Raw genomic sequence first — 22,651 nt, forward strand, 5'->3', positions numbered from 1 at the left:
CACTAACCCAGCTAGAACAGAACTTGTGAGTGAAGCAGGTGCAGCAAACCTAGCATGTAAGGCTTCAAAAGCCAACAAAGACCGTTAGCAATGGAAACCACTAGAATTTCTTGCGCAAGGGTTGATCAGACTCAGATTTCAATAGTATCCATCTGGTATCTGGTTGGATGATGTACTGGAGAAAGGAGGGACTGGAGGCAGGGAGACCAGTTAGGAAGCCACTTTAATGGTTTGAGGTGAGGCATGGGGTCCTAAACAAAGAGGTGGTTATGTGAGCAGAGAGAAGGTGGTGGATTCCAGATCTATGATGGAAGTAGAATCGGTAACACTTGGGTGTGAGGAGCAAGTAGAGGATGACTTCTGGATTGTGAATCAGGGGTCCTAGAATCTGTCATGCTTTAATTGTTAGTAAGAATGAACTTTTTTGAAGTGTTTACTTGGTTTCTTTTTTCTTTAATTTTTATGGTTTCTATTTTGTGAACCATCTCTTTAAACATTTATCCATTAACAATAAAGACACTTATTAAATTATGTCATTTCTCTATAAAGTGTAAAAATTTATCTGGCATTTGTTGTATCTCTATTTTGTTGGTTTTTTAAAATTAAATTTTGTTGCTGTGTGTCCCATAATTAAAGTTATCATCGTTATCCTTAGAAACCTATTTTGTGGCATTAATATTTTAGAGTTTATCTCCTTGTAGGGAAAACCAGAAAGCAGTTTGGCAGAAACTAGGTATATAGACCAACATCTCATACTATGTACCAAGATGAAGTCAGAATGGTACATGATTTAGACCTAAAGGGCATATCATAAGCAGTTTAGGGGAGCATGGAAGAATTTAACTGTCAGATCTATGAATAAGGGAAGAATTTATGACCAAACAATAGGTAGAGAGCATTATGAGATGTAAAATGGACAATTTTGATTATATTAAATAAAAAAAGGTTTTGCACAAGGAATCAATGCAGCCAAGGTTAGAAGGAAAGCAGAAAACTAGGGGAAAATTTTTTACAGCCAGTTTATAATAAAACAAGTCATTCCCTAATTAATGAATGGTCAAAAGATATGAATAGGCAGTTTTCAGAAGAAGAAATCAAAGCTATCTAAAGACATATGAAAAATGCTGTAAATCACTATTGATTAGAGAAATTCAAATTAACACAACTCTGAGGTACTTCCTCATTCCTATCAGATTGATTAATGTGACAGAAAAGGAAAATGACAAATGTTGGTGAGAATGTGGAAAATTGGTACAATAATGCATTGTTGGTAGAGTTGGGAACTGATCCAACCATTCTGGAAGGCAATTTGGAACTATGCCCAGAGGGTGATAAAACTGCATACCCTTTGATTCAGCAATACCACTACTAGGTTTGTACCCCCCAAAAGATAAAAACAAAAAAGAAAAAGGACCTGTTTGTACGAAGGCCACATTCAGTAGTATTAGAGAACACTGACTGAACTAAGTGTCTGCTTCAGACCCTTACTAGCTCTTCAGCCATTGATTAGTCATTTAACCTCTCTATACCTCAGTCAGTTCACTTTTCAAATACCTTACCCACTGGTTATGAGGGTCAGATAAGATGATGCAGGGAAAGCACTGTATAAATTTTAAAGTACTACATGAAAATCGTACGTTATTTCATGTCTCTCTTGGCAGATGGCTCCCTAATGGACTTGATGTCTTATTGTTCTTTGAGAACTTGAACATAACTGAGTCTCAGTTTCCTTATCTGTAAAAGGAGGAAGTTGGATTAGATCATCTCTAAAGAATCTTCTAATTCCAAACTTGTTCTTGTGATCCTTGGAAGTGTTTGGTTGTTAGAGATTTTTTTCTTGTTTCACTTGTGTTTGGTGTGGTTGACATGCTGTAGCTACCTCTTCATTCCTCTTCTCAGAAGTCCTAAAAACACTTTTAAATTACTGGCATGGTAACAAATAAGGTTAGGCCCTACTTTCTGCAAAGATATTTTCATGTTTTTTTCCTCCTAAAACATCCCTGAATATCAAGCACCATCTTTTGACATTTACTTCTAAAGTTTTGTGTTGTGATATCTTTTTTTATTGTCTATTGTGTCCAAAATCCTGGTGTTTTCTGGGAACTTAAAGATAAATTTAATAGAAATTTGACGTTGATTGTCCAGTACTAGACAGAAGAAAAAACTAATTATGCAAATTAGGATACATTTAAAGCCTTTTCAAAAGGTTAGGCTTTTGTTTTCTTTGCAATTTAGTTGAATTTTGAGGCTATTTCTTATCTAATTCTAATATTAACTTCATTTCTTTTAGTATTGCTTAACTAAATTTATTTATGTACATAACTGACCCCTATTTACCAGTCCTATCACTTTCCCTTAATACTATCTCTAGCACTCTTACCATGTCCCTTAAAAGAAGAAACTACCCCTGTCACTGTATTCTCTATCTCTGTTAATTAGCTACAGCCTTACCTTAAGCTTAAATGTTAAAAATATAAATAATACAAATATATATTGTATAGATTTATTATATTATTGTATATTGTATACAAATATAAATTGTATGAATAATACAAATATGTGTACATATGTGCGTCTGTGTGTACACGCATAGATATGTGTGTAGTACACCTTTGATATTCAGACAAGTCGTTTACCATCCTAGCACCTCTGTTTTTTCTTATGTAAAATAAAGATTCAGGACTAGATAGCCAGCAAGGCCCTGTCTAGCTCTAGATAGATGATCTTAGAAAGAACAGTGGAAAGGTGGGCGATACAGTGGATTGAGCACTAGACCTGCAGTCAGGAAGTTGTTATTCAGTCATTCCATTTGTGTCTCATTCTTCATGACCCCACTGGGGTTTTCTTGGCAAAGATACAGGAGTTGTTTGCCATTTCCTTCTCCAGCTTATTTTATAGATGAGGAAACTGAGGCAAAAAGGGTGAAGTGACTTGCCCAGGGTCACACAGTAGGAAGTGTCTAATGCCAGATTTGAACTCAACAAAGGCCCTGCACTCTATCCACTATGCCACCTAGCTGCCTTGGAGTCAGGAAGACCTGTTCAAATATAACTTCAGACACTAGCTTGTGTGACCTTGGGTAAGTCACTCCTATTTGCTTCAGTTTTCTCATCTGTAAAAAGGGGATAATAGTAGTATCCATCTCCCAGGGTTCTTGTGAGGACCAAATGAGATAATTTATGCTACAATTCCTGGCACATAGGAGTACTATATAAATATCAGCTAGCAGCAGCAGCAGCAGCGGTAAGGAAGTTCTGTGTTTGAGTTTCTTTGTTAGCTTTGTGATCTTTGGCGAGTCACGTTCTACTGGTTTCTTCATCTGTAAAATGAAGGTTTAGAACTTGCATAGTAGGGCCTTAGTGGTAGAACTCATAGGAGTATAGGTATTATTCTTTCCACTGACGAGGGTGGGGAGAATAAAAGCAGGATTATTTAAGAAAGAGTGCAGAGGCCTTGTCTTGCTCCTGACATATACTAGCTGTATGACCATCACTTAGCTTAGAACTAGTAAGCTACATATGAGTTGCTGACTTGCATCATTAGGGAGGGAGTTTCCTATACCAGGAATACCTCACACCAATGAAATCTCAGGTTAATCTTCTCACTCCTGAATGTGGAAAGTTATAGGATTTACCTGCCTGGCCCATTGGTTCACTGTGACCAGTCTTAGAGAACAAGAGTTCCTTGTGTCATTTCTGTTTTTTCAAGGTCCTGGATAATCAGTTCTAAAAATAGCGTTTATTGGACCTTTCCTTACCCTTGGTCTTGGCTCCTAAGTTTGGATTACGATAAAGAAAGCAAACATGTTTATTGAATCTGGTAGATATAGAAGTAAAAGAAGAGTTTGTGTTGTTTTGACCATTTTCCAAGATAAGAGCAACTTTGCAACTCTGATCCAGCACTGTCTTAGACATGGCAAACTATAGATTTCATAAATGTTTTCCTATTTTCCCGTTTCTAAAGTTTAAGGTGTAGATTTTATTAACCAATTTTCATTAAAATTTTCAGGAACAGCAGAATAATCAGAATGCTGAAGAAGTTATGCAACAATATCAAAACATATGTAAAGGTAAGATAATAGACTATATAATAAAACAGGGCTAAATGTGTTCTAGTATAAATTTGTTTTGAAATTTCTTTTAAAATTCTTAAATGAAGTGGAATTAGTAGTGTTTATTTTTATGAAATGGAAAAAAGGTGGCTACATTTTATTGATTTCTCATTTTTACATTCTTGGAAAAATACTAGCACAAACATAAACCCTAAAAAAAGAGAAGACTGGATTCTTGCTAATAACTGTTTCTTTTACCCAGAGTAAAATGTTTTAGTGAATTAATTTGAAGATTATATGTAATGAACTCTTCCCATATGAACTCATTGTGGTTGTTATGTATGTTTTTCAAAAAAAAAAAATGTGCTTTTTCTCAAGGAAAAATGTTTATATTTGGAGAAAGTGTAACTTCCTTCTTTTAAAATTAATATTAAATCCTTGTGGTAAATTAGTCAATAAGTGTTTATTAAGTGCCCAGTATGTATCAAGTCCAGTGCCAGACACTGGGGATAAAACTACAAAGAACAAAACAGCTTTTATTATTGTTATTTAGTCATTTTCAGTCGTATCTGACTCTTCGTGACTGCATTTGGGGTTTTCTTGGCAAAGATACTAGAGTGGTTTGCCATTTCCTTCTCCAGATCATTTTACAGATGAGGGAACTGAGGCAAACAGGGTGAAGTGACTTGCCCAGAGTCACTCAGTTAGTAAATGTCAGAGGCTAGATTTGAAGTCAGGAAGATGAGTCTTTCTGATTCCAAGCCCAGTGCTCCACCCACTTATCTTCCCAACAAAACAATCCCTAGTCACAAAAAGTTTATATTCTAATGGAGGAAGAGACAAGTATTTATAAAAATATAGAAAACATAAATATAAAGTTAGTAAATAGAAATACATACAAATGCATTAAATAAAAGGCAGTTTGGGAGAAAGGTCATTTACAATTGGAGGATCATGGCTTTGGGGGAACATTGTGCTTGAGCTGTATTTTAAAGGAAAGAGAGGACTCTATAGAGCCATATTTGAGTAAATGCATTTTAAGGATGGGAGATGGCTAATGCAAAGGTATGGAAATGGGAAATGGAGTGTTGTGTGTGAGGAACAGAGAGAAGGACATTTTGGCTAGATTGCAAAATATAGGATAGGGAATAATGCCCAGTGGGGCTGGGGCTAGATTGTTTTGGACTTTAAAGACCAAAACGAGGCATTTATATTTTATCTTAGAGGCAATAGGAAGCCAGTGGAGTTGATTGGGGAAGGAAGTCACATGGTCAGATATGGCTTAAGGAAAATCCCTCAGGTGCCACTGAGCCCCTCAGGGGCTCAAGGCAGGGAGACCAGTGAGGAGACTGTTGCAGCAAACCAGGGGGTCAGCAAAATACTGCCTGGAGTTTTAGTAATGGAAGCTAAGAAAGCTTCTTAAATTTTTTAAAATGTAGTTTTATTGTATTTTAAAATAAAAGAAAATCATTATTTGTGGGCCATACAGCAACCAGCAGCTGTCCAGATTTGTCCCTTGGACTGATTTTTCTGATCCCTGCTCTTGGAGAAAGGTGAAAAGGGTATGAATTAAGGGGGTCGCTATGTGAATAGAGGATATCAGTATGATTTGAGAGATATTGAGAGGGTAGAAATGGCAAGATTTAGCAACTGATTGGATATGTGGGGTGCAGGAGAGTGAGAAGTCCAAGATATAATGCCTAGGTTACAAGGCTGAGAGACTGGAAGGATTGCTCAGTGCTACCTTGGACAGAAATAGGAAAGTTTGAAAGAGATGGGATTTGGGCAAGAAAGGTAACGAATTTAATTTGGGACATGTTAAGTTTAAGATTTTGGGGGACATGCAGTTTGAAATGTCCAGTAGACAATTATTGATGTTTGACTGAAACTTTCAAAGAGACTGGGGATAGATACATATAGCTATGAGTCATATGCACACAGATGATAGTTAGCCCCTTGGGAGCTGAGGAGATTGCCAAAAGGGGAAGTACAGATGGAGAAGAAAAGAACACCTAGGATAGAGACTTGGGAAACACTGACAGTTAGGGAGGGTGATATTGGCGATGATCAGTCAAAGGAGTGAGAAGAATCTGTCAGACAGATAGGAAAACCAGAGAGAGCAAGGTCATGAAAGCCCAGAGAGTACCCAGAAGGACAAGGTGTTTGCAGTGTTAATTAACCTTGCAAAGAGACTGAGAAAACTAAGGACTAAGAGAAGAATATCAGATTTGACAACTGAAGAAATCACTGGTAGCTTTGGAGGGTGCAGTTCAGTTGAATGATGAGATTGGAAGGCTGACAACATCAATGGAATTAACATGTAACTTCTCCAGGTGTTTATTTAGAACAACAAAGCTCATGTACACATATAAGTCTTAGTACATTTATTGAACTCAGACTTATTACTTTGTGACCACACCAAATATGACCGTTTCTTAAAGTTCAAATGTGGCATTTCATGTATACATATTGGTTTCAAAGTCATATGTTGGAGCATTAAGACCTAGAAAGAGGTAAAGTCTCATTTTTCCCCTCTTTCAGAACATAAAAATCAGTTTCGTAACATTTGCTACTGGGATCCAGACAAATGTATTTGACAAAAAGAATATTAGATCTAAATTTCAGTGATCTTTCTTATTCTTCGCACTGATTTTTACATAACATTAGGTCTTTTTTTATATTCTGCTATCTATTTTTTTTTTATTTTGTAATGTTTAACAATCACTGCCATACAATTGTGATTTTATCCCCCCCACCTACCCCCCACTCCCCCCCTCCCTCCCCACGACTGCATACAATTCTGTATAGATTCTACATATACTTTCCTATTGAGTATATTTTCACTATAGTCATGCTATGTAGTCAGACTAAGATAAATGAAAGAAATCATATAACAAATCAGAACATGATACACAAACACATCCACATACACAAACATGATCTGCTACAATATGTGAGTGACTTCCATATTTCTCTCTCTGAGTGTGGCAGGCATTTTGCCTTGAGATCCTCCATTGGGATTTTTTTTTTTTTTTTGGTAAGAAGTTCTTGTGTTATTACAAAAATCTAAGTCTACCAGAAAAAACTCTCACACACTGTGGTTGTTGCTGTGCATAAAGTTCTCCTGGTTCTGCTCCTTTCACTCAGCATCAGGTCATATAAGTCCTTCCAGGCCTCTCTGAAGTCTTCTTGTTCATCATTTCTTATGGCACAATAGTACTCCATTACATTCATATACCATAATTTATTCAGCCATTCCCCAATTGATGGACATCCCCTTGACTTCCAGTTTTTGGCAACTACATAGAGTGCTGCTATAAATATTTTTGTACATGTGGGACCCTTTCCCATTTTTATGATCTCTTGGGGATATAGTCCTAGTAGCGATATTGCTGGGTTGCTATCTATTTTTTGACATAAAAAATGGAAGAATAGTTGCTTTTCTACCCAGTACTAAATAATTTGTATAAATGTAAATGAAATTTATATTTTTTTAAAGTTGTTTTAGTTCAGCCAAATGACTTTTTACTAGTTAAAGCCTTAATTTTTGGATTGAGTCTGTGTTTTGGGCACCAAACATAGAAAAGAGTCCTGCTAAAATTGTTGAAAACTTGTTTATAAAATTGAAGGATGTCAGAAATGTTACTTAATAAAACTTTTTCCTAAGTCTTGAGATTAAAGAGTTTTGAATATGTTTTAAGTATATTTCAAAGTGTTACCTTTATCTAGAAAACACTTTCATGTACCTTGGAAGTATCTCTCGGTTGTTAAAGGACTAAAGGGAAATGGAATACTTAGAATGATAATGATATTTGAAATGACTCTTCAAAAAATTTCAGATCTGGATGTTAAAGAGAAAATAATTGAAGGGATGCGAGCAACACTGGAAGAACAGGAGCAGACTCAAGTAGAAATGGAGGAAATGCTTGAAGCCAGATCAGAAGAAGTTGGAAAGCTGACTTCTGGTAAAAAGAAAAGTGTGTGTGTGTGTGTGTGTGTGTGTGTGTGTGTGTGTGTGTGTGTGTGTGTGTGTGTGTGTGTGTGTAGCAAATGATTTGAAATATCTCAGTAATACAGCTTTGATTTTTCTATTTCTTCTTAAATTTCCTTTTACTTTTATAAATACCGTAGTTATATGTAATAAGTACAGAAGGTAGTATAAGCATAAGTATATAAAACTGGAAGACTTAGAAGGAAGTTGGACATAGAATCACAAGTTAGAAGAGACCTCAGCGACCCTCCCTTGTAGTCCAACCCATACACCAAAGGAATTTCCACTGTGGTACACCTGACAAGGGATTGTCCAACCTCTGCTAGAAAACTTAACACTTCCTGAGGCATTCTCTTACACCTGTGATTAGCTCTAATTATTAGGAAGTTTTTCCAGACAAGTCTAAATTGTCTTCTTGGCAACATCTGCCTCATTGCTCCTGGTTCTTCCCTTTGGGGCAGATTAGAGCAAGTCTAATTTCTTTTTCGCAGGAACCATTATGGACCCCCTGAATATTGTCTTCTCCAGGCTAAACATGCCCATTTTCTTCAAATGATCCTCATATGTTACGTATTCCAGGCCCTTCATCATCCTGTTTCCCTCCTCTGGACACTCTCTACCTTATCAATTCCTTTCTTAAACTGTGGTGCCCAGGACATTACTCCAGATGAAATCTGACAAGGGGTGGAGTATGGAGGACTGTAGTCTATTCCTTCTTACTCCTGGATACTGTGCCACTCTTGTGCAGCCCTTTTGGCCATCCCATCACCCTGCTTACTCCTGTTCTCAAAGTCATCAAAAACCCTCAAATCTTTTTCAGAACAATTGCCATCTCCCCTATCTTTTGAAGTTGACTTTTTTGTGTGCCAAGTAGAAGAGTTGATACTTACCGTTACTAAATTTTATCTTACTAGAATCAATCTCATTCTATCTTGTCCAGAAACAAGGCTGAAAAATCTCAACCATTATGGAGAGTAGGGAAAATTGTACAGTGGCTTACTTGCATTGAGTGTGCAACATTTATATTTCTGTCACATCTTGAGCACAGTGTGCTCTTCTTGTAGAGTAGTTGAGAACACCATAGGTTGGTAACTGCTGAGTCTCACCTTTCTCCCTACTCATAATCTTCCATCTTAGCAATACTCTAGATATTATATCCCTAGACATCTTTCTTGTGTCTCAGCACCATTAGAATTGGCTCAGTCTGCTGAGCACATGAAGTAGTTATGTAGACACATTACTACATTCACTAATAATAATCATACTATATGACAACCATATGGAAGGGTGTTTAGAAGTATGGCCTTGGAACCAAGATGATGTGGGCTCAGATCCTGCCTCTGACACTTAGTAGTTAAATACATATTAAACTGTGGACAAGCCACAAAGTTTTTTTTGATATATAATAATATCTTTACTGAATCATCAGACAAAATAAAAGCCACAGTGTTTGCTTTCATGTAATGTTTGGTCAACCCCTCCCCCTAAAACCCCCCAATACAAATCCACCTCCAACAGATAAACCCATTGTTGCCCTACACACATTCACCCACCCCCTGCAAAGAAAAAGAATCCAACAACCAATTTGAAACAAAAATAAATGTAATATGATCAAAACTTTCAAAATCTGTTCCCTCAATGATTGCTGTGTTACCTTTTTGATCTCACAGCTTTTCAATGTGCCAGTCAACTCTGACTATTCCAGATGAATTGCTGATTTACATAGTAGAAGGAATTTTTCCACAAGGAGTTCCCGTATAATAATGAAATCATAGATCTGGACCAGAACACAAATAAAAGTAAAAAAATACACCTGCGTGGCATTTTATGCTTTTCAAATTTCTTTCTCATGTTCTACTTTCTCTTGGTCCACTTATGTTTGTCACTAGAGTTGGAAGAATGGAAGAAAAAATACAAGAATCTGGAGACTACAAGCAGTCATCAAGAGTCACAAAACCCAAATCAAAGTGATAAGGATAACACAGATGCACTTAGTGAAAAACTCAGTCAGTTACAAGAAATGTTGCAGGTAATATTATCTTTATTTGATCTTAAGTTCTAATTATGTGCAAATACAATAGACCAGTGAACTTAAGATAACTCAGTGAAACACCTGTCATCTACTAAACCTAGGGTAAGGGGGTATGTAATATATGTGTGTATGTATGTGTGTGGTGTCTGTATACATATACACACACACATGTATACATACACACATACACACACAGATTCCATTTAGGTACAGGACACACATTCCTTTTTTATTTCTAACACTTTTTAAAACTTAAAATTTCTCTGAGGAAATTGGGTTGAGAAAAATGACATCTACGAAAATTGAATTTCTGTTTTATTAATGTCATTGTTATTTAAAAAAAAAAAATCACAGAATTGCTTCATCAGGTCCTGAATACTAGATGACTAATTCCTTTCATGGGGTTTACCAAATATGCTACCATTTCTCTGTCTCTCCTTTTAAAATGTCAGCTTAAAAGTAGTTTTCGACTACAAGTTGTACTAGATTCCTAAGATCCCTTTCAATATTGATATTCTTTAAATCGATATTATCTTTGGCATGTTTCTCTTAGAATTCTTCTGTACTTCACATTCCTAAATAAGGAATATTTGAATATTTTGCAACTGTAATCCCTACTAGAAAGAGACCCACAGAAATTGGTCCATTTTGCTCCTCCCAGGAAACCTTCTTTATTTGTTGAATTATAGGCTTTGTTTTTGAAAAGATCTTCAGTGAAGGAACTTTTGCAAATCTTCTAAGTGTAAAATACTCTAAAATTTTTGTTCCCTTTAATTTTTTTTTGTATATAGGAATCAGAACAGAAACATCAAGGTGACAGAAAGAAATGGTTAGAAGAAAAAACAATGCTTATCACTCAAGCTAAGGAAGCTGAGAACCATCGCAACAGAGAAATGAAAAAATATGTTGAAGACCGAGCCCGCTGTTTACAACTTCATAATGAAGTGGTAGGTGGGAGAGTTGGTGAGCCTTTGCTTGCTTGATTTGTCCGTCATGGGGACCCCTGTGGCATGAATTAATTTGGAAAAAGTATTAGCTCTGTCCCCTTTCTAGATTCTTAGTTTTCCTCAGGCAAAGAAAAGAGCCCACTCACTCTCCTCTGGGTCATGGACCTCAGCCCATCTTTTGAGGCTCTGGCAAGGATGGAAGAGGGAGTATGGACTATGGGTTATACCTTTGTATTATGTCTAGGTGGGACACTTTACACAGAAAAGCAAGAAAACAGATTTCGTTACCCATAGGGGACATGATGATCAGCTAAAATAGAATGAAGCCATAAAATATCCGATGTGTGATAGAGAGATCGTTTGGGTATTGGTGAATAACAAATGTGGCCAGAAATCTGTCAGTCCTGTCAGACACAGCCTTTCTTCTGCTTTGATAGCTTTGTGCTATAGTTGTGCAGTAACTTTATTATAAAAAGACCAAAAAACAGACAAAAAGCCAACTTTCTATGTTTCCTCAGGATTCTCCTCATGGGGAGGATTTTCTTTTACACAGAATTCTTTTGTTCCTAAAGCTGTAATACAGTTTAGTCCATTCTGACCTTTTTTGGTGGGTGCTAGATACTGAAGAGGATACAAAGGTGAGTATGGCCACCTGTAGGAAAGGTAGGTACTACAGAAAGGTGAGACACCACAAAAGCACATATAATACAAACAGAACGTGAGAACTACCTAAGAGAGACTTTAAAAGAAAGTGCTGGTTTTTACTTTGATGGAGTTTCTAAGAACTGCTCAGAGTACTGAGTTCTCCCTGTTGCCATGGTTGTCCTTGTAGGATACATAACCAGATTTGAATGGGGCTCCAGTTTGATAACCAAATGGCTTTACTGTCTCTTGAGTAGAAAGAGAAAGTAAAATTTGTGCAGATACGATGCTGTGAGTATTCTTACTTAAGAAAAAATGTACCCTTAAACTCTTTCACTGTTGTAAAAATTTTAGTGAGTAGAAAAGAATAGAAAGTATAGTCCACTGTACATTTTCCTTTTGCAGTTTTAAAATCACTTTTTCTTCCTTTTACACATCCCTTGCTTTGTTAAATTTCTCCCATTGATTCGTTTTCACTTTCCTTGTGATGTGTTTTTATTGTCTGTTTGACCTTTATTGTCAGAACTTAAAATTAACCTCTTTTTACCTGCCCTAATCTTTTTAGCTGCAGAAGAAAACTGCCTAGCTGTCCATAAAATTTTGCTCTTTGGTTTGAAAGTTTCTTAATGGTTTTTTGTATTCTTTAAGTAACATCTCCCCCTAAGTGAACCATGACTTAAGGTGAAGTGTTTCTGATCTTACTTTTTGAATTGGTTATACTTTATGATACCATTTATCCTAACATGGAGGAAGGAATGTAAGGTATCACAACTACTTTAAAACTCAGAGCAGCTTTTACTTAGGTTGTTTCTGAGCCACTTTGTTTTTAAATTGTTTCTATTTTAATCATCACATTTTTTAAACAATAGTCCTTTTTATAATTTAATTTTTTTTATTACATTTTAAGTTCTGAACTGTCTGTCTCCCTCCCTACCCCACATCAGAGAAGGCCACCATTTGATCTAGATATACATATCTAGATCTAGATTTATATCCATATCCATATAGATAGATACACACGTATATACATGGATCTTATGTAAAACCATAGCATACATACTTCTATTTATCAGTTCTTTCTTTGGAGGTGGAAACCATCTTCCTCCATAGATTCATTATAGTTGATTTGAATATTTATAGTACTCAGAATAGCTTAGTCATTTACAATTACTCTTCATACTTATGTTTCCAACATTGTCTTGGTTTTACTCACTTCACTCTTCATTATTTCATATAAATCTTTCCATGTTTTTTTAGAAAAAATCAACCTGCTCATCATTCCTTATAGCACAGTAGTATTCCATTACAATGATATACTACAACTTGTCTAGCCGTACCCCAATAGATGGGCATCCCCTCAGTTTCCAGTACTTTGTCACCACAAAGAGAGTTGCTATAGATATTTTAGAACATATACATTCTTTCCCTTTTCTCTGATCACATTGGGAAATAGGCCTACTAGTGGTATTGTTGGGTCATAGGATATGCATGATTTTATAACTTTTTGGCCATAATTCCAGATTGCTCTCCAAAGTGTTTGAATCAGTTTGCAATTCTACCAACAGTGTTTGTGTCTCAGTTTTCCTACATCCCCTCCAATATTTGTCATTTTCCATTTCTATTATATTAGCCAATATGATAGACATGAGATGATATCTCAAAGTTATTTTAATTTATATTTCTCTGATCAGTGATAATTTAGAATATTTTTTATATTACTATATAGCTTTGATTTTTTTCTTTGAAAAGCTGCCTATTCGTACCTTTTTTTCTTTATCAGTTGGGAAATGCCTCTCATTCTCAGAAATTTGACAGAGTTCTCTATGTATTTGAGATATGAGACTATCTGAGAAATTGACTATAAAAGTAACAACTAATAATTTTTCAGAAAAGGAAGCAAGAATTCAGCATTGGTCCCAGAATGGCCAGAAAGTAATCACTGGAAGCAACTTCAAATGAAAAGTCTCTGACTTATTCTCTGCTTTGGTAACTTGGTAGTTATATTTGACATTTTGGTAGTTTTGCAAGAAATTAGTCTGGAGTTTTTCATCTTCATTATTAAAGCTGTTTAATTCTTCTTTCCTCCTGTCCCCATCCCTTACTTAATAACTTTTTTCCTTAATTGATGTAATGAACTTTTTCTGAAGAAACCACTACCTAGACATGATGACAAAATACGCTTTGCTTTTTCATCTTACAGAATTAATCATCTAAACACTGGAGAGGTGTTAAGTTCCACACATGTCGTACAGAATGTAGCAGATGTGGGACATGCACATGGATTTTTCTGATTCTGAGGCCAGGTTTCTATTTAACATGACTCTGCCCTCAACATTTATTCATGCCTTTTTTTCAGACATCAGATTCATTTCCCAAAATGCATCCTCTCCCTGAATCTTGCCTTGTAACACAGCAAAATTAAGACAAAATATAACTGACTGCCTCCAACATTAGGTGCCTCATTCCGTTCCTTTAGTTCCCCTACTTCTTGGCCTAGAGGAGGGAAATGTATTTCCTTCTTCTTTCTTTTTTCTGGGACCAAGATTGATTTTGACTTTGATTACACTCATGGTGTACACTATTTTCTTGGTTCTGCTTTCCTTGATTTGCATCGCTGCTTCCAAGTTTTCCCATGTTTCTCTGAATGTCATATTCACTGTTCCTTATATCTCGTTCTTCTTCCTCCTCCCCTTTCTCCTTCTAATTTCATATCCTCATTCTCTACCTGCTCCTCTTCTTCCACTTCCTCCTCTACCTCCTCTTTCCCTTCTCCTCTCTTCCTTCCCTCTTCTTCCCCCCTCCCCAACTCCGCACCCCTTCTCCTCTTCCCTGCTTCCTCTTCCTTCATCTTCTGTGATTTCATTGATGTTGGAGCTCCTGGTAGGGAGGTCTACATTTTATGTAATCTTAGAGACTTACTTGCTATATTTGGGGATTAGGTGGCTTGCCTTGGGTTATATAGATATGGTAAAGGTAGAACTTGGCCTTATATTGTCTTCACTCCAAGGATGACTCACCATCCCCACATGTTTTATGTACAATAGTTTATTTAGCGCCACTCACTCCTACCCACCTCCCAGTATTTCATTTCCATAGAAAATGCTGCTATAAATATTTCATTTTCTTAAAAATGTGAATAATATAAAATTGTTTAAATGAATTGTGTGGCAGGGAAAATAGTATTTATTTAGGTGCTTAGCAGGTTTTAGCCCAACCTTGATAAAGACAGATGATACCAATTTCAGATCATACACTAGCTTTGTTGAAAAGATCATCTGTAAAATAAGGGGATTAAAATTTCAAACTATTAAAAAACAGTAATTATCAAAAACTTTGATACTGTTTAACAAAAAGAAAAGTAGATTAGTGAAGCACACTAGGTATATGTGACTCAGGAACAATCAAGGCTACAGGTTGATAGACCAAAGAGGATTAACTATTGGGAAAAGGGTTACCTCACCTTATTTAGCAAGAACTGCTGGGAAAACTGGAATGTAATTTGGCATAAATTAAGTTAAGACCAGCAGCTTACAGCTTGTACCACAATATGTTCCAAATGACTATTCAACCTAATAGGTCACAAAATAAAAACGTTAAAGGTGAGGAGAAGAAAACACCTTCCAGTATAATGAGGGGGAAAATTCTTAACCAAAAACATTGATAAGAATGATTAAAAATAGATTATTTTGAATACATAAAGTTGAAAAAGTTTTTCATGAACAAAATTAATCTACCTATAAGAGAAAGTGCTGAAAGTGGGGAAAATCTTTGCATCAATTATCTTTGATAAAAGTCCAAAATTCATGCTCAGATGTATACACATATGTGCATGTACTGTATATACATACATATTATAAATAAAACCAAGGACCATACATAAGCAATAAAAAATGAACAATTTTCAGAGAAATTACAAACTCCTAACTACTATATAAAAGAAACATTCCAGATAACCTGGGAGAAATGAAAATTTAATAATTAATGTGAACTTTCAAACCTCACATCCATCAAATTGTCAAAGAAGATAAAAGTTGGAAAATAGTTATTATTGGAGAGTCCATGGAGACCCTAACACCTTGTCAATATAGTAGCTTCATTGATGTTTAGTTGTTTCAGTTGTGTCTGATTCTTCATGACCCTATTTGGAGTTTTCTTGGCAAAGATATTGGAGTGGTTTGCCATTTCCTTCTTTAGCTCATTTTACAGTTGAGGAGTCTGAGGCAAACAGGTTTAAATGACTTCCAGGGTGGATCATTGGTGAGTTGTAGTCCTTTATTCTGGAAGAGTACCAAAAGGACATTACTATGTGACTTGCCCAGGAACAGACAAGTGTCTGAGGCCAGATTTGAACTTGGGAAGATAAGAATTACTGACTCTAGGCCCAGCACTCTATCCACTGCACCATCTAGCTGCTCATATATACAATGATTAATGTAAATGAAAAGGATATGGAAATTAAGTCCAACAATATGTGATTACTTAAAAAAAAACTCTCCTCATTAGAAAGGTAGATATCTACATATATGGAGTGCTTTATCCACCTTTCTACTGAGAAGAGGGAAGCATATTTTATGACTAATTATGAAGTACTGGTCTCAGTTTCTGTGTTCTTTTCAGTTACTGTGCGTTACATTATAATCCATTGTTGCTGTCTTAGGGGGTGACTAGCTGTTGGCAGTGCTGTCAGGTAGGATGCTATCTGTCCAATGGCCCTTCCTTTCCAACATGGCTTTTACCCCACCCTTCCTTCCTTCCCTGATTATCTAAAGCTTTAGGATTGAGTAGAATGTCTGACTATGCTTCTTTTGAGTTCTGCTTCTCCACCCAGCACCATTATTTCAGAGTAGAAGATTTCACCCTCTACTTAAGGAATTTGCACCCAAAAAGTTTACACTATAGTTGGAGAATTTTATTCTTTACATTTTTTTAACTTTAATAAATAGAGTAAGGTTATAAGCATAATTTATAGTTTAACTCCCTCATTTGTAGATTAAGAAATTTGATGCCCTAAGAGATGACTAAATTGTCTTTGTCAGTTATTCATCCAATATACATTAAGTTCCTTCCTGATCATTAATGAATTTTTTAAAACCTCTATCCAGCATTTGATGTTATTGACTACAGGACTAAAAGCAAAGCCACACGGAATTATAAACATTTAATTTGTGTAACTCCACAGATGATGTTCAAGATTCTTATTCTTCTTAAAATAATAGCTCATTTTCCATAGCACTTCAGGTTTATGAAGTAGTTTCCAATTATACAACACTTCGATGTGATAGATAGAACCAGGTATTAAATGGTTTAAGGACATCCAACCTCCAGATGATGGATGAGGAGAAGTGTCAGGATAAAATTTGGTCACCCTTTGTTCCTATCCTGACCTCAAAACCATACCTAATTTTTTTCATTTTGAAAATATTGGAATTTCTTCACAGCAAAGTATGGAATTTTAATTTCGTGCAGTTTTGTCAGAAAATCAAAGGAACAATTTTGACTTCATTTAGTTTTTAGAACACATGTGGAATATTGGGGCATTATCTTGTTTAAAACTATAAAACTTTGCCAAACATAGTCATTTAGTGCATTATCATGATGCTTTCATAATGACAATGTGCATATCCTTGATCACTTTATTTTATGGATCTTTTAGTCATAAAGATGGAGCTGTTCACAATAAGCATTCAACAGGAATCCTTTAATAAAATTTCTTCAAGTTCTGGTTATTTCATGGCTTTTTTTTTCATGATTTTTCTTTTTCTTCTTTTTTTATTGATCATTTCTTTAGGAAAGGCTTACTGCACAGCTGGCAAATAAAGATGATGACCTACAGAAATGGCGAGAAGAAAGAGACCAGCTGGTTTTGGCATTAGAACTCCAGCTCAAAACACTGGTCTCCAGTAACATGCAGAAAGATCATGAAATTGAGCAGTTGAAAAGTGCAACATCAGAGGACCCTGTAAAGGTTAGTGAAAGACTGTGTTCTTCACCTTTTGATTTACTTTGGAACACAGGAATTGTTAGTTAACATTTAAAGTTTTTAACTTTTAAAAAGTTGTAGTTCAGAGTACTATCAAGCATTTGAAATGTTAGATTCATATAAAAGAAAGAGCCTTGGAATGGGAATGAGACCATCCTAATTCTGATTTCATTGTAATTACTATGTTGCCTATTCACAGGGTGCTTGTGATTGTCAAATAATAAGATGTAATGCATGTAAAGAATTTTTTAATCTTAAAATGTGATCTATTAGTGTCTGTAAAAATTTGTAGTTTGTGTTTCTTAATTCTGTAATGTATTTCAGTTTCTGCAATTCTCCCTTTTTTTTAAATTTAATTTTATTATTTTCTTTAATGTTTTACAATCACTGCCATAAAATTAAGATTTTATCCCCCCCACACCTACCCCCCATTACCCCTCTCCCTCCCCACGACAGCATACAATTCTGTATAGGTTCTACATATACTTTCCTATTGAGTACGTTTTCACTATAGTCATGCTATGTAGTTGAACTAAAATAAATGGAAGAAATCATATAACAAATCAAAACATAATACACAAAAACACACACACAAACATGATCTGCTACATTCTGCAAATGGCTTCCATATTTCTTTCTCTGGGTGTGGAAGGCATTTTGCCTTAGAAAACCACCACTGGGATTTTTTTTTTAAATAAGTTCTTGCATTATTATGAAATTCCAAGTCTACCAGAAAAAACTCTCGCACACTGTGGTTGTTGCTGTGCACAAAGTTCTCCTGGTTCTGCTCCTTTCACTCAGCATCAGATCATATAAGTCCTTCCAGGCCTCCCTGAAGTCTTCTTGTTCATCATTTCTTATGGCGCAATAGTACTCCATTACATTCATATACCATAATTTATTCAGCCATTCCCCAATTGATGGGCATCCCCTTGATTTCCAGTTTTTGGCAACTACAAAGAGTGCTGCTATAAATATTTTTGTACATGTGGGACCCTTTCCCATTTTTATGATCTCTTGGGGATATAGTCCTAGTAGCGATATTGCTGGGTCAAAGGATATGCACATTTTTGTAGCCCTTTGGGCATAATTCCAAATTATTCTCCAGAATGGCTAGATGAGCTCACAGCTCCACCAACAATGAATTAGTGTTCCAACTCTCCCACATCCTCTCCAGCATTTATCATTTTCTTGTTCTGTCATGTTCGCCAATCTTATAGGTGTGATGTGGTACCTCAGAGTTGTTTTGATTTGCATCTCTCTAATCAATAGTGATTTAGAGCATTTTTTCATATGATTATAGATATCTTTAATTTCTTCCTCTGAAAATTGCCTGTTCATATCCTTTGACCATTTATCAATTGGGGAATGACTTGTACAGTTATACATTTGAGTCAGTTCTCTATATATTCTAGAAATGAGGCAATTCTCCCCTTTTTACTGAGATTTTCTGCATATTGTCTGATTCTCTTGAGCTATTTCTTGGGTTGTATTTTCCAGTGGTACGGATTATTCAATTATTTTAAAAGTTTTTTTCCATACATTTTATTTTTACTATTTGTAAAAATTAAATTTTATTTTTTCAATTGTTAGACATTTATTTTTTCTCCATTTCCTCCCCACCGTGTTGATCAGAGTTCTTAATATTTAGAAAACTGTTCATTTTTTGGTGTGGATGTTGCACAGTATAAATTGCTCTGCTTTTGTTCTCTTCATTTTGCATCAGTTCTCACACATCTTCCCAGGTTTCTATGAAATCATCTTCAGTTTTTTTTTAGTGATCATATTTCTTGCTGCTTTACAATGTATACAGATTTATTTTTTGTTATATTAAGTCCACTGTTATTTCACTTTTAAAAGGTTTAAGTAAGTAGAGGCAGCCAGAATAGGCAGTGATTCCTAAGACTTTGGCTGTGAAAGAGGAGGAGAGATAGACTGGCTCAAAAGGATGAAAAGATCAAGTAAAACTTTAAAAACCCTTTTTATTGTTAAGCTTTGTTTTGACCCTACAGGCATGACCCCACAGACCGTCCAACCCTTAAAAAAGTGCATTTCCTTCAAAAATGCTAAATAAAGCTGCCTAATGAAGCAATTATAATTGGTAGTACAGTGTCATTTTCCCACTCTTCTAACTTAGCTGTTAAGAGCATTCCTTCTCAGCCATCCTTGATGATGTCATAAATTAATAGTCATCACAAAATTTCTGTTTAGTTGTTTGGAATGGCAGATGGAAAAGGGGAAAGCCCACCTACCCCTCAGTTCTAATAGGTAGAGTTGGTGGCAGGAAAGACTTGTTTCTTCCTATTACAGCATCATTTGATTATGAACTAGGTGTATGGGGTGTTCAGGGAGGACTAGCACCTCTGGTGTGAGGGCTTGGCTAGCCCTCACTTATCCACCTTTAGTTTTCATTTGCCACCCACCTCTTACTGTGACTCCAAGAAGCTGTAGTATGTGCAATGGTTATGTCCTAGTAAAACTGTCTTGGCAGATGGACTATGCCAGGTTGAGGGTAACCAACAGGCCTCAACCCCATCAGTGAGTTAGGAGGATGTCTACCCCAAGCATGGGAAGACTTCCCTGGTGGAATGGGTGAACAAGAACAATTTGTTCCAGTGGCCATGAAGGTAACTGAAGCAGGCACCTTGGAGCACTTAGAACTTGGTCAGATTTGGAAGATGCCAAGGTCATCCACTGCATCCCAGGCTATCAACAACCCTCTTGATTTTTGTCTTGCCACTGGACTTGGATTTCCTTGGAAGAGTGAGGATGATGACTGCAATTCTGCCTCTCTTAAATCCAATTCAGTTGCAAGTCAATATCACCTTGGGATGTCATTAATCCTGTTCAAAAACAAAGGACAAGCAAGAACAGTGGGAACTGAGTGTTAATCATCCACTTTGACAAGTCTAACCAGCTGCTCTAGGCCTTGATATTTCTGACCCAGGGGGATAGCAGACCTCCTTGCTGTCTGTTATCAACAGGTAGTTGTCATCCATCCATCTCAAGTCAATCAGAAGGATATTACCAACCACCTGGCCTCTTCTTTTCACCCTTACGGGATGATGTCTCACCTGATGACTCCTATTTATCTCCTTTATCATTCCCCAGAGAATCTATATGTTTTGCTTCCTCAGCCTCTCTCATTCTCTCATTTTCAGAAAAAGTTTCCTTTTTGTTTGTTATCTCCAAGTGTTGAGTGGTCTTTCTTCCATTCCTCCTTTGTTGGATGTTTTTCAACCTCCAGTTTCTTGATGAAGGTCAAAGTCCACCTCTGCCTCTTCAGATTCTTTTGGTTCTTGGTTTTAACATTTGATCCCTTCTAGCTTTTAAAAGAACGCATCACTGTGCCTGATAATCTGCAGTATGGAAAGATATTCTTCAATTCCTATAATCTTTTCTTTTAGTCAGGTGAATAAGTTTAGATATAATTTGCTATGTAATATAATTTGATGTTGATTTTGATCTGTGTTCTAAGTTAATAGACTGATTAATGAGTCTTTTTCAGGAGTCTAAGGTGTAATCAGTTCCATTTTTGACAAGTACTGAGCAGCATTACAGAAAATGAAACTGATTACACATAAATGCAGGGGTTCTTAACCTTTATGTGTATCATAGCCCCTTTTGGCAGACTGGTGAAGCCTATGATTCTCTTTTGGAAATAATGTTTGTTACCCTCATTCATAATTTGAAAAAAAAAAAAAGCAAAATTTCAGTCACAAGTTAGTGAAAAGAAAATGTAACATCTTTGTCATCTAAGTTCACAGACACTCTCCCTTGCCCCCTCCCAAATCTAGCCAAGATCATGTTAAGAACTCTTGCCATATCTAAAGGAAATGAATGGTAATAGATTTAAATACATTATCTGAGTGTATTTGGGCTATTGACCTATTATGTCTAATTAGAAGTAAGGATAAAGATGAGAATATACAGTATACAACTAAAACAACTTCACTCTGATGCAATTCTTAATGAAATTCTTTTGTATCTCGATAGGTTGTTTGAGTTCTCTAGGGAAACATTGTTCTGTTTTTACTTTGAAAACCTTTGGGGGCCATAAAATTATTTTTAAAATATAGAAATGAAGGAAATAGCTATACATGGCTTTCTACAATTTTAAAACATTTTGATGTATAAAAATATCTCAACACAATTTAGCTTTCAATTTTTTAATCTGTATAATCATGTTATAAATATAGGATTATAAGCATACAATAAAAGAATTGAAGACACTATTAGCCGAGAAAGAAGACATCATTAAAAAGTTTAAAGAATTGAATTGTGAGAATTCTAATGCTTTGCAAATAACAGCTTTGACTACATCCGATGTTGAGATGAACACAGGGAAACAGTTGTCTTCTAACATACAGGTAAGATTAAGTTGAAGTTTAAAAAAAAAAGTTTTTAGAGAGGTGTTTATTGAAATATAATTGAATGATGACCACAAAAAACTAGTGTTAGGATATAATTTGTTGTAAATTTGATGGCTGAAATTTTTAATGTTATTGTATTTTTTCGGTACAGCTTGAGTGTAAAGTAATGAGAGTGTTTCATGGCCTTTTTTTTTTTTTTTTGCTATGACCTTGCTCTTTTCTTCTTAACTGCCAAGTAACTGAATTTTAGTTTTTCTAGAACAGGTATGCAACAATTTAGGAAGGGAGTTAAACATCTATGTTTTTTCCTAATCCTTTGTGACATTGGCACTTGATATATTATTGAGAATAACAGCAATAATGAAAATTTTGATTCTATGCAATCATGTTTTCATGTTAGGATAGCGAGGTGGCATAACAGATAGAGTGCTGAGTTCAAATGTGGCCTCAGACACGTACTCCTATGTGACCCTGGGTCAGTCACTTAGCCCTGTTTGCCTCAGTTTCCTCATCTGTAAGATGACTTGGAGAAGGAAATGGCCAACCAGTATCTTTGCCAAGAAAACCCCAAATGGGGTCATGAAAAATCAGACGTGACTGAAAACAATAACAGCAATCATGTTTTGACAGATGCA

General features: G+C 35.8%; 1 protein-coding gene across 4 annotated transcripts in view; it reads left to right on the forward strand.

The window, feature by feature from the left end:
• KIF20B (kinesin family member 20B) overlaps positions 1–22,651 on the forward strand; it is a 101,700-nt gene that overhangs the window by 59,644 nt on the left and 19,405 nt on the right. For all 4 annotated transcript variants that reach the window (XM_072625006.1, XM_072625015.1, XM_072625023.1 and 1 more), the window contains 6 exons: positions 4,009–4,069; positions 7,891–8,016; positions 9,932–10,071; positions 10,866–11,021; positions 17,452–17,628; positions 21,843–22,013. In XM_072625006.1, the coding sequence (XP_072481107.1) occupies positions 4,009–4,069; positions 7,891–8,016; positions 9,932–10,071; positions 10,866–11,021; positions 17,452–17,628; positions 21,843–22,013 (831 nt within the window). The remainder of the gene's footprint in view (positions 1–4,008; positions 4,070–7,890; positions 8,017–9,931; positions 10,072–10,865; positions 11,022–17,451; positions 17,629–21,842; positions 22,014–22,651) is intronic.

Source organism: Notamacropus eugenii, chromosome 1 (genome assembly GCF_028372415.1).
Source record: "Notamacropus eugenii isolate mMacEug1 chromosome 1, mMacEug1.pri_v2, whole genome shotgun sequence".
NCBI classification, from domain to species: domain Eukaryota; kingdom Metazoa; phylum Chordata; class Mammalia; order Diprotodontia; family Macropodidae; genus Notamacropus; species Notamacropus eugenii.